This window comes from Pleurodeles waltl, chromosome 2_2, assembly GCF_031143425.1.
Source record: "Pleurodeles waltl isolate 20211129_DDA chromosome 2_2, aPleWal1.hap1.20221129, whole genome shotgun sequence".
NCBI lineage: Eukaryota > Metazoa > Chordata > Amphibia > Caudata > Salamandridae > Pleurodeles > Pleurodeles waltl.
Window position 1 is genome coordinate 513,999,696 of NC_090439.1, and position 13,328 is coordinate 514,013,023.

Genomic DNA, 13,328 nt, shown 5'->3' on the forward strand with positions numbered 1-13,328 from the left:
TCCAGGGAGGCGTCTGTGGTGATAGTTCACGGTGCTGGGCGATGGAGAAACGACAGGCCGACAGACAGATGATGTTTCTGAGACCACCATACCAGAGCTTTGACTATTGCTGGGGTTATGTTTATCTGATCTTCAAAGCTTCCTGAAATCTGGAGCCATTGTAGATTGAGCTGCTCTTGCAGGGGCCGCATCTTGAGCCTGCAGAGAGGAACTGAGGTATGCATGATGACATCATGCCCAGTACAGATTTGAAGAGGTGAACTAAAATGTAGTCCTTTCTCTGAATCGACTTTGCTAGAGCTAACTTTTTTTGTTGTCTCTCCACAGTGGGACATGCCATGGTGGATTGAGTGTCCAGTTTTGCTCCTAAAAAGGTGATTCTGCGTGATGGTAGGGGTTTGGACTTCTCCCGGTTGAGGGTCAGGCCTAAGCTGTTGAGTAAGGAAACGCACTTTCTTGTTGACCTGCGCGCTCCTGCATAGGTGTTTGCCTTTAACAGCCATTCGTCTAGATATGGGAATACCTGATGTCTTCTTCTCCTGAGAAAGGTTGCAATCAGCGCTAGGCACTTGTAAATATCCTGGGAGCTGACTTTAGGCCAAAAGGGAGGAAACCAAATTGAAAATGGCTTCTGGCTACCATGAATCTCATTTACTGTCTGTGGGTTGGGTGAATGGGGATGTGGAAATATGTATCCTTTAGGTCTAGTGTAGACATAAAATCTCCCTGGTTCAATCGCAGGAGGACATCCTGTAGGCTTATCATACGGAAGGGCTGTTTTTTCATGTAGGAGTTTAATTCTCTGAGGTCGAGGATCGGCCTCCAGTCCTTCCACTTTTTGCGAATGAGAAAGAACCCGGAATAAAAACCCCTTCCTCGCTGTGATGGAGGTACTCTCTTCTATTGCCCCTGTGAAGAGCATTTTGTTGATCTCCTTTTTGAGTTGTTCTAGATACTTGGATGAAGTTCTGCGAGGAGGATTGGGAGGAGGCATTTGGACAAACTATAAAGTGTGGCCCTGTTTCACTAATTATAAGACCCCCTTGTTTGATGTTATGATTTGCCATTGTTTTTAAAACAGGGATATCTTTCCACCTAGAACCAGAGGAGGATAATCGGATGCAGCCAGAGCCTTGGGTGTATCAGGCTCTGCGAGCTGAGTCTTTAGCAGGGCGAGTTGTGCATCCTCTAGAGCGAGATCTGCTGTAAGCCACCTGTGGCGGTTGCCTTTGTGTGTAGTATTGACGGAACGGCTGAGAGGAGGAAGGAAACGTCGAGTATCTGTATTGCTGGTAGTCTCCCCTATATGAAGGCATTCCACGTCCTTTTTGTGGCTCGAAAGGTTTCTGAAACTGGAGAGTTCCCAACGATTTTGCCGTATCAGTGTTGGATTTAATAAATTGCAGTGCTTCAACAATATGTTTTCCAAACAATGCCTGGCCATCGAAAGGAAGATCTAAAACTTTATTCTGGACCTCAGGACGGAACAATGCAGTCTTTAACCAGCCTTGCCTCCGAAGGACAGCCACACCTGCAAGCTGACGAAACGCAGTCGTGGCTATATCCATAGACCAGTCTACCAGTTCTGCTGACGTATGCTCTCCCTCATGTAATGTCTTCTTCGCATCCGACTTAACATTCTCCGGCAACCGGTCAATATGAAGGGCGATGTCTGCCCATAGTTGTCTGTCATATCTGGCAAACACTGCCAGGAAGTTAGCCGCTCTTATAACCAGGCTAGCCATTGACGAGAACCTCTTTCCAATATTGTCCAACCGTCTACCCTCTGTCCGTAGGTGCGGAAATTGGAGCAGAGGGATTTTTGGACCTTCTCTGTGCCGCCTGAGCAACCACTGAATCTGGATGAGGGTGACCAGTTAGACATGCTGGGGCATCCTCCGGTGCTTTGTACTTTTTTTCTAGACGGGGAAGCACCGCTGTGACTGTAGCAAGGTTGTGCATGACTTTCAACCCCGCTTCCCATAAGAAGCTGACAAAAGGTATGGAACGTACAGATTTCTAGAACGGCTCCTTAAAATCATATAAGAAGCAATCTTTTTGCTTGGACGGCATTGGCAGAGCAAACTGTTTAGCCGCTCTCTCCAGGAGATTATGGCACCCCACCAATGTCATCTGGAGGGGAATCCACTTTCGGCTGAGAAGGAGGAGCAGGAATAACATATTCGTCCCACTCCGACTGAGTGTCAAGGAGCTGTCCTTCTTGATCACCTTCCGAAACATCAGGTGTCCTGTGGTATGGTCATATCCGGCGTGGCCACATTTGCTAATGGCAAAGAGGTTGGCTTCTGACGTGGAGTGGTAACCCTTGAAACGGGCGACGAAGGAGGTTGTTGTTGTCTCTGTTCCTGAAGTGGAAAGCGCTTACTGTAATCAGCAAGCATTGCTCTGAGATCAGACAGCAAAGAGCTTGGTATGTATGCCTCCTCCTGGTATGTATGCCTCCTCCTGGTATGCTTGATCCCCTAAATAGTACTGCGGGTCACAGGTCTCGCCATACTCATCATCGTTCTCTTGATACTTCACATTTAACTGTCGGGGCTATGTGCTGTTCCAAATGGTCCCTCTTCGTCTGATTCTTCATCCCCCTCCAGCAGGTGTACTGGCATGAGAGGGGTTACCTTACTAGGTGAACTATGCTTTGGGGTAAGTTTTTCCTGGCTTCTGTGCTGTTTTTCCCTCGTCGATGGTGTCGTCGGCGCAGATATAGCCTTCGACGGGGGAGTCGTCGACGACGAACGCATAGAGATCTTAATCGTCAGCAGTCTTACTGAAAAGTCTACCATCGACGAGGTCGTCGACGATGACAGCAATGCGGACACCATTGTCACTGCCGTCGACAATGATGACGTGTAGATCAGTGGTTCCCAACCTTTTCACTTCTGTGGACCCCCATTTTATCAGTACTGGAGCCCGGGGACCCCCACTGAATCATTATTGGAACCAGCGGACCCCCACTGAGTCAATACTGATAGCTGGGACCTAATATTATTACATTTTTTAAGCTGCCGCGGCCCCCCTGACAAGGCTTTGCGGACCCCCAGGGGTCCCCGGCCCACAGGTTGGGAACCACTGGTGTAGATCCTCGTTGATGATGTCATCGACGCTGTCCTTGTCGACGGTGGGATACTCATCGTCATCTGAAAAGGTGCAAGTCGTCGTTGACGGTGAAAAGGCACTCTCCGACGTCGTCTACAATGAGACTGTCGTCGACGGTACAGTCTTTGCCCCAGGAGCAGAAGAGGCCTTTTTGAAAGGTGCAGCAGAGATTACTTTTTATGCCTTCAGAACTGCTGGCATGACCTCTTTCCCCTTTTATGGAGAGTCTATTAGGTGAAGTGGAGGGGCTGTGGCCCTTGTAAGACCCTGAGGTGGTCTTTTTGTGGGCTTTTCTTGATTGCTCTGAAGATCTTGAATGTGATCTTGCCCTTTTTGATTACTTTTTAGACGATGTTGAAGAGTCATCACCATCTGACTCAGAGACTGGATTATCTCTGGACTTAAGTTTTTGCAGCCATAACAACAATCTGCCTTCTCGATCCTTCAGAGTCTTAGAAGAAAAGGTACGACAAACCTTACAGTCCTTAGCTGAGTGGTCTGGAAAGAGGCAGTATATGCAACCCTGATGAGGGTCTTCAGAGTGTAGTCTCTTTTTGCCACAGGTCTTGCAGGCTCTGAATAAACCCTTCTTTTCCTTGTTAGACATGCTGTAGTCCTTACCCACAATCAGTCAAAACAGGTTTAGCAGAAGAAAATCAGCTTAAAGCTAATCCAAAAGTGTAAAGAAAGAGCAGAGCTCTAAGAAGACTCCCTAGCACGACGTGCGGTAAAATATGAGGTACTGGAGCTTCTCTCGGGAGGGCTCTAGAGGGTGGCGGATGCTCAAGGTTAGTCCTTTTTCTTAAAATGACTCTGCTAGACTATTTAATTAAGAGGCCTAGGGCCCTTAGTTGATATCTACATCAACACTACTTAGTTAAATGTACCGGGGACTCCCGTCTCAACGACGGGGAATGATTCAAGCATGTGAATCTATGAAAGTTCCAATACTGGAGTAACTCATTTTTCATCAGGCCAATCCACAACTTTAAGTTCTTCACATGACAACAAACTTGAGTATACCAAGAGTGCATTTGAAAAGGGCACTGGTACTATGCAAGCACCTGGGCCATATGTTGCATGTAGTTACTACAGAGAACTATAGCAGCAATGGACACCCAGCACATGATACTTGGAATGGAGGTTTCTGGTCTGCTGGGGCTATTCAGACAGGAATAGTCACATTCAGTTCATGTCTGTTTAAAATACGCAAGTTCAGTTCATGGCTACAACTAGGCCCACTGCTTCCTAGGCAGTGGACAGTATGAGCATGATCGGATAATCTGATGGCATTTCTCTACTGGTGCATTGAGGACCACTCTGATGTCTGCAAAATGGTGTTGGTGCCTTTAGCAGGTCTGAATCCATAGGTGGTTGTGTTTTTGCATGTCATTTGAGGGAGATCACAACACACTGTATGACGCTAGCTCAACAGTTCCTTAGGATCCGTCAATGATTGTTAATGAAACGGTTACTATTGTATTAGTGAGACCATCAAAATTGCCTCATTTTCTTTTAGAGGTTTTCTTCAGCAAAAAGTACTGATGTATTCTTTAAGGTAAATTGTGGGATATGGTTTTCTTGACAGGTCTGATGCTTTGATTTTGCCTGCAATTCTAGCACTTCAAAATTGCTCCCTGGTGAAATAAGCACAAGGAGATTGGGGTTATGGTATCAGAGCAGCAAAGGAGGTGATGGCTTGTGGTTGTTCCATACAGCAAATACTTTTGTGATTTTGTTATCAAAGACCACAGGGAAAATGGTTGCCACAGTTGTGGTCAGACATATGTATTATCTTTATGGTAGCAGGGGGTCTTCAATAGTTTGTGCATTCGGTTCTTTACCGTGGAGGTCCGTGCAGCATATCCACCATTTTCAGCCCTCTGTACAGTTATGTGATAAAAGTGAACTATGGGTCCTGAAACAAGCTGTAAGAAATTTGGTAGTAGATTGATGGGAAGAAACCCTATTCAAGCAGCACCCACAATCCTTTTCAGGGTCAACCTCAAACCTCACTAAATTAACCCGTGCTTAACCCTCTGGTAGCTTGGCACCAAAGCAGTCAGGCTTAAAAGAGAAGCAATGTGTAAACTATTTATACAACGCACAAATAGGATTAAAGTGAAAACACAACCCAAGAAAAATCTCATACCAATTTAGTACAATAGAGTAACATTAAAAAAATTATTTGATACCAAAACGTCAGAAATACAATCAGTAGAAGCAGAAATATTCAATTTCAAAGATTTAAGGTAAATATAGTGCCTAAAAGAACAATTCACCACTCACAGTTATGTGGTCATGCCAGCCTGGGTGAAAGTCACAAGTTCAGGCACACTGTGATGGAGCACAGGCCAGCTACAGGAACCAGGTTAATCCCACTGAAAAGGTTACCTACGAAAGTCCAGCACACAGAGATCTATTCACGGTGGAGGAGACCGCGAGGAGCAGGGAAAGTGCTGTGGATGGTCATCAGTGTGTAGCGTGAAGAGCAGACCGGTCATTGTTGAAGCACAAAAATCCTGTTGGGCGTCATGGATGGTCACTGCTTGAGATTGGCACTGGCTGTCACCGTGGGCTGTCAACACTGTAGCCAGAAGTACAGATTTTGCTTTGCTAGTGGTCGTTAGAGGCCGCTGTAGCACGAAGAGACAAGGTCACCAGAGCTTTGTGTTGGAGGTCCGTGTGGGTGGCAAGATCTTGGCACGAACAGGCCCGTTCATGGTTGCAAACAGCCCAAAACTTCAAGCTTTCTTTTTTTCTTCAAGGAGGAGCTCAATTGATGCCACACCACGGGTCCAAGACCTGGGAGACACATTTTGGGGATCAGGAACTCACTCCAGCAGTAGCCACCAGGGCTCTAGAAGGTCCAGTGGCAGCAAGTCCACTGGCCAGATGCAGAGCTGCCTCTGGAGCTTGTCCTGACCCTGTAGCACATAACAGGAGGTTGGCCAGTTGACCCTTGGAGTCACTTCAGCTTGGGATGAAGGGTGCAGGTCCAGTCTTCTCGGCAAGCAGGGCAAGCCTTTAGCAGCAATGACTTCCTTCTGTAATATCCACAAGTCCAGGAGTGTACTGAAGAGTGGGTCTGAGGGTTCTATGTTTATACCTGGTGTCCCCTTTGAAGTGGGAGAAGCTTCTGGAGTTTTTCCTCTATAAAGGTCTCTGAAATTTCCTGTCATCCTCTCCTCGTCTCAGTCTGTCCAAGGGCACAATAGGCTAGTGTGAAGTGTTTTGTGTGTGAGTTGGGCTAGTGCCTTTGAAGTGCAAGTATGATGGGTGACAGCTCTGTCCCCTCCCCCCTTCAAACACCCGCCCATCCTGCCAACAGCTGCCCCCTCTAAGTCTCACTGACTGAGAGGAATACACAAAGGCCAACTGCCAAATATTCACAGTCATGTGACCCAGGACACAGGCACCAAATGCATAGAGAGAGGTAGGTCTTGGATAGTGAACAATGAATCTAAGAGTTTTTCACTACCAAGAAACATGTAAAACTTTAGAACACATGTCCAAAGTTTTAAATACACTCCACCCTGCCTTAAGAGCTGTTTAGGGCCTATCCTAGGGGTGACATAGGTATTAAATAGGAACATTCAGACCTGTCAAAAGGTTTATTTTGCCGGGTCGAAATGACAGTTTACAACTGCACACACAGTCTGCAATGACAGGCCAGAGACCTTTACAAAGGGCTACTTAAGTGTGTGGCACTATCAGAGCTGGTAGCCCACTACAGCATTTAATATGCAGGCCCTTGGTCCATGTAGTACCACTTTACTAGGGACCTACAAGTAAATTAAATGTGCCAATTGGGTGTAAGCCAATTTCACCATGTTTAAAGGAGACAACACAAGCACCAATAAAAATGAATTATCACAATTAAGAGGAGTGAAGGGAAAATGTTTGGGTATGACCCTGCAGAGAGGGCCAAGTCTAACACAGGTCTTCTCCTCCAGGGATATTTTTTCAACATGTTCCACATTTAGACAGGTTCTCTTACGGGTAAAGGCAGTCCTATCTGAATTTGTTTGTGCTTCAATCATTTTCAGTTGTGCAACCAAACCATTGGCATAGATATGCCAACATGAAGATGCTCTAATATTAGTTCAGGTTTGACGTGTGCCTGTGGAATACCAGAAGCGCAAGCAGGTTTGTGGGGGCCGTATATTGTAGCACATACAATAATAAAGAAAAGCGCAAAGACTTTCTTCAGATTCGAATCAGAGACTGAGGAAGTTGATACTGATTCAGTGGCTGAAGCAGTAAGAATAAGTATGAGGCCTAAATGATATGATTTACCAATCTATGGGGCAAAAATACAGATCCTGTAGATGTTCATATTGGCATGTGCAAGATTTCATTAGGTGAATGAAGCGAGGGGTGTAAATTAGGATTAAAATCAAAAGCTCCATGATATTTAAAAGTACAGATTTTTGTTTTTTGTTTTTTGTTTTACACTGGTGACAAAAAATAAATATGGAATGAAGCAGCTAATCATTCTTATGAGGTATATCATCACACTAGGCTTAAGAAAACTATGAACACAAGATAGAAGATATGATCTTGAGAGCAAAACTATAGTTGTTTAGAACAGAGGTTAGAAAATTTAAATATGTAAGAAAAGCCACCACCAGAGAAATTGTTTGGTGTTTAATGACTTTGATACTTCAGTGCATATGCAGCTAAACTGTGACGACTTTCCTTAAATAACAAAAAGGTTGCTTGAACCATTATTTTAAAATTATGGTTATCTGTATAACAAGTAAGGTGCCTTACAATGAAACAAGAGGGTCATAGCCACGTAAAGGACATATACAAGACACATGTTTTTACATTAAATTGATCAAAATCGTATTTATTTATTTAGTATATGGTCATCTAGAAACTTTAGTATAACTACAGGTCTCTGGGACCTTGGCTAATTACATGTGTTAGATTTGTAAGAGAACTCAATCACAAGCTTTGTATAGCTACAGCAATCAAAGGGTTTTGACACCATTCATATCACAAAGTTTCCTAATGTTATTTCTGACATGTAATGTACATAGACAAAATACACACTTTACCTAATTTTAATATGTTTTAAAGGTTGGTTTTATTCCAACATTAATTATTTTCAGTGAGGTGAGTAAATCTTTGTGCAAACGATTCTCTGTCAGCTCTGCGGCTTTCTTGATGTCTTACACATGTATCACAGATTAACAACACCTACTAGGATGATTCTTTGGGACCAAGGGTCATGTTGAGAATGTCCTAGAAGTAAGGTGGTTGTAGTATAAGGCATTACTTTCAACATATTTACTAAGCACCAATTGATCATCATATGCCGAACAGTTAAGATTGCACTTCGTGCACATTTTACAGTATCCAGCAGGATCACTGCTACTCTTGTATTGCTTAAGGTAGTTCTGTCTTTTTCACACCTGGACAGAAATTCATTCATTTGGAAGAACCAATTCTCTCCCAGACCTAATGTATGCTACAAAGAAAGAAGCACTGTCGTTTTTTCAAAATAGCTTAAAGACTAATAATCTGATATGTAAAAATTGCACAGGAGAAGTAAAAGATTATGCTTACTTTGCAAACCGCCTGGGTGAGATGCTTGCAGCCTTGACGTTTATCGTGACGCACTGCATCAGACCTACAACAGAAATTCACCAACACATTCATTAATTATAAAGAAAGAGTTAAATCATATATGGGATAAAGTTTTCCATACCTTACTCTGCAAGTCAAAGTGAAGATATATGATCATGTAGAAACAAAGGTTAACAGGCAAGATCACTTATCAAAGACACAGAAACTACGATGTGACTTGCAAGAGACTTTTCATGCGCGGCAGAGGATACTTTGTTGCTTTCATGGTCAGAACTGTTACTTCAATCCACTATATTCACAAAGTCATGTGAATTGGCCACAAACATAAAATGTAAATTAAAAAATGTGAATAGACAGGGAATATTAATATGTAATAAGTACAAATAGAAAGGACTGTTTACTCTTTGAACTACTACTAAAATGGAGTTTTGTTGCTGATTCACAAAGGCAGGTAAAGAATGTATAATTTTCCTGTTTACTACTTCTGTACTGGTTAACCCTTTCTAATTCAGACCCTTTCTGGCAAAGGCCCTCTGTCGCAAGAAACAGCCATAACGCTGAAAAGTCCTTGTTTGAGGCCTCTAATAAGCAATATGTGCCAAACCTTACAAAAAGAAAATCAGTCAACTAAAACTGTTTTTGTTACGTTTGGTACTGACTAGTGGAAATGAGACCAAGTTATTGTAGCGGTAAGGGGATGAACAGACCATTGTGTAATTTGCCAGTCAATGCACAATGTCCTGCAATTAACTAAAAAAACTCAATTAAAGTTCACAAAATTGTGCAGCCTAATAGTGCTTTATTTCATTCATTATTTTAAAGTAGCTGTTGAACATACTGTTACACTTTTCCTTTCTATGCCTTCAAAGTTGCAACAAATGCAAAAACAACAAAGTGAAGGATGGAATGCTTGAAATAATCTCAGCCACTGGCAATTGCTTGGGCCGCATCCCAGATCATTATTTTATGCCCACCATGCCACCTCAGTTTGGACCTAGCTGTGTAAATCAGCCTTGACTCTGGTTTCTCACGGGAACAGTCCAGTGCGAACTGCCAGGCCAGGTCCTCCCTGAACTGGAACACAAGCAGCCTAGGACCGGTTTCACCTTAGGGCTCTTCAGCCAGTTATAGCTTGGTTGCAAGGGAGGACCTGGCTTGAAAATTCTGGCTGGACTGTTCCTAGTGATGCAATGTCAAGACTTGTTTGCATATAGCTGGGTCCAAACTAAGGTGGAATGGTGTGCAAAAAAACAACGGAGCAGCCTGAGTGATTACCAGCGGCTGAGATTAATTCCATCCATCACTGTTTTGTATACTTATTGTCTCGCCCTAGGTGTTATGGGTATTCCCAAGCGTGGGTCCCTTGCACACGGTCACTGAAACCAAGCTGTACTCAGCTGATGAGTCCTTAACTAGAGAAAACCAGCCCTGGGTTGCTTGTTTTCCAGTTCAGGGAGGACCTGGCTTGGCATTTCGGGCTGGACTGTTCCTATTGGAGCAAGGTCAAGACTGATATACATATAGCTGGGTCAAAACTGAGGAGGCCTGGTGTGCAAAAAGAAAAGATGGATTGGGATGTGGCCCAAGTGATTATCAGTGGCTGAAATTAATTCAAGCATTCCATCCATCACTACTTCATATCCTTGTTAAAGTTGCCCCAGACACACATTCTTAGCTTACTCCAGGATATGTCAAGTGGCTTTTTCATTACCAAAGACTAGGGGCCTGATTACAACTTTGGAGGAGGTGTAAATCCGTCCCAAAAGTGACGGTAAAGTGACGGATATACCACCAGCCGTATTACGAGTCCATTATATCCTATGGAACTTGTAATACGGGTGGTGGTATATCCGTCACATTTGGGACGGATTAACACCTCCTCCAAAGTTGTAATCAGGCCCCATGTCCCTTAACTGGAGACTTTTGTATGTGACAGCACATATATGGTGAACCTTGTAAAAAGCACTGCCTTTGACCCTGCCAAATAGATTTCAGTTACCTCAGACATTACCTCGCTTTACACCAATATATCCCATGAAGAAAGCATCATAGTGATAGAGTAGCTCTTGACACTCACCACAGACAAGTACAAGTACCCACAGGGTTCACTGCAAAGTTACTGAGGATTGCCCTTCAGTCGAGATACTTTAAATATGGAGATCGATGCTGCCAACAGTTCTGCAGCACTTCCATTCAATACTTACATTGACGCTTTTGGACAACGTTTTGTACCCATATCGCTTGTTAGAAGAGATACATATGGAAAATGTCACTTACCCAGTGTACATCTGTTCGTGGCATGGGACGCTGCAGATTCACATGCTGTGCACATCCCGCCATCTAGTGTTGGGCTCAGAGTGTCACAAGTTGTTTTTCTTCGAAGAAGTCTTTTTCGAGTCACGAGATCGAGGGACTCCTCCCCTTTCGGCTGCATTGCGCATGGGCATCGACTCCATCTTAGATTGTTTTCCCCGCAGAGGGTGAGGTAGGAGTTGTGTATATAGTAATAGTGCCCATGCAATGGAGTAAATATGTATGTACATAATGTGTTTAAAAAATTATATATTTACAAAGTTACAAATGTACAAGTCTAATATTTTCTCAACTTAAAACGGCTACAGGCTCTCGGGGAGGTGGGAGGGCGCATGTGAATCTGCAGCGTCCCATGCCACGAACAGATGTACACTGGGTAAGTGTCATTTTCCGTTCGATGGCATGTGTAGCTGCAGATACACATGCTGTGCATAGACTAGTAACCAGTTATCTCCCCCAAAGCGGTGGTTCAGCCTGTAGGAGTTGAAGTTGTTTGAAATAAAGTCCATAATACTGCTTGTCCTACTGTGGCTTGCTGTGTTGTTAACACATCCACGCAGTAATGTTTGGTAAATGTATGAGGCATAGACCATGTGGCTGCCTTACATATTTCAGTCATTGGTATGTTTCCGAGAAAGGCCATGGTAGCACCTTTCTTTCTAGTTGAGTGTGCCTTTGGTGTAATAGGCAGTTCTCTTTTTGCTTTTATATAGCAGGTTTGAATACATTTAACTATCCATCTGGCAATGCCTTGTTTGGATATTGGATTCCCTGTATGAGGTTTTTGGAATGCAATGAACAATTGTTTTGATTTGCGAATTTGTTTTGTTCTATCTATGTAGTACATTAGTGCCCTTTTAATGTCTAATGTATGTAATGCTCTCTCTGCTACCGAATCTGGTTCTGGAAAGAATACAGGGAGTTCCACTGTTTGATTTAAGTGGAACGATGATATGACTTTAGGTAACAATTTAGGATTTGTGCGTAGAACTACTTTATGCTTATGTATCTGAATAAAGGGTTCTTGAATAGTAAATGCTTGTATTTCACTTACTCTTCTGAGAGATGTGATAGCTATCAGAAAAGCTACTTTCAATGTTAAGTACTGTATGTCACATGAGTGCATGGGTTTAAAAGGTGGACCCATAAGTCGTGTCAAGACAATGTTGAGATTCCACCAAGGAACTGGTGGTGTTCTTGGTGGGATAATTCTTTTCAGACCCTCCATAAATGCTTTTACCCTGAATAATGAAGTTGAGTGCGTAATTTGCAGATAAGCTGAAATTGCGGTGAGATGTATTTTAATGGATGAAAAAGCTAACTTTGACTTTTGTAAGTGCAGGAGGTAGCTGCCGATGTTTTTAGCAGATGCGTGTAATGGTTGGATTTGATTATTATGGCAGTAATAAACAAATCTTTTCCACTTATTTGCATAGCAATGTCTTGTGGTTGGTTTTCTAGCTTGTTTTATAACCTCCATACATTCCTGTGTAAGTTCTAAGTGCCCGAATTCTAAGACTTCAGGAGCCAAATTGCTAGATTCAGCGATGCTGGATTTGGGTGTCTGATCTGTTGTTTGTGTTGAGTTAACAGATCTGGTCTGTTTGGTAGCTTGATATGGGGCACTACTGAGAGGTGTAGTAGTGTTGTGTACCAAGGTTGTCTTGCCCAAGTTGGTGCTATTAGTATGAGTTTGAGTTTGTTTTGACTCAATTTGTTTACTAGATATGGAACGAGTGGGAGAGGGGGAAAAGCGTATGCAAATATCCCTGACCAACTCATCCATAACGCATTGCCCTGAGAGTGAGCTTGTGGGTACCTGGATGCGATGTTTTGGCATTTTGCGTTTTCTTTCGTTGCAAATAGGTCTATTTGCAGTGTTCCCCACTTTTGGAAGTAAGTTTTTATTATTTGGGGATGAATTTCCCATTCGTGGATCTGTTGATGATCCCGAGAGAGATTGTCTGCTAACTGGTTTTGAATTCCAGGTATGAACTGCGCCATTAGGTGAATGTGGTTGTGAATCGCCCAATGCCATATTTTCTGTGCCAGGAGACACAACTGTGTTGAGTGTGTTCCTCCCTGTTTGTTCAGATAATACATTGTTGTCATGTTGTCCGTTTTGACAAGAATGTGTTTGTGGGTTATTATAGGTTGAAATGCTTTCAGTGCTAGAAATACTGCTAGTAGTTCTAAGTGATTTATGTGAAACTGTCTCTGCTGGGTGTCCCATTGTCCTTGGATGCTGTGTTGGTTGAGGTGTGCTCCCCACCCTATCATGGAGGCATCCGTTGTTACTA

The 13,328-nt window shown here is 43.3% G+C and overlaps 1 protein-coding gene across 1 annotated transcript in view; it reads right to left on the bottom strand.

Moving 5' to 3' along the window:
- Nucleotides 1–13,328, bottom strand: part of OSBPL1A (oxysterol binding protein like 1A) — a 1,294,449-nt gene that overhangs the window by 1,042,106 nt on the left and 239,015 nt on the right. Inside the window, exon 11 of the mRNA XM_069220031.1 lies at nt 8,695–8,758. Within this exon, the coding sequence (XP_069076132.1) occupies nt 8,695–8,758 (64 nt within the window). The remainder of the gene's footprint in view (nt 1–8,694; nt 8,759–13,328) is intronic.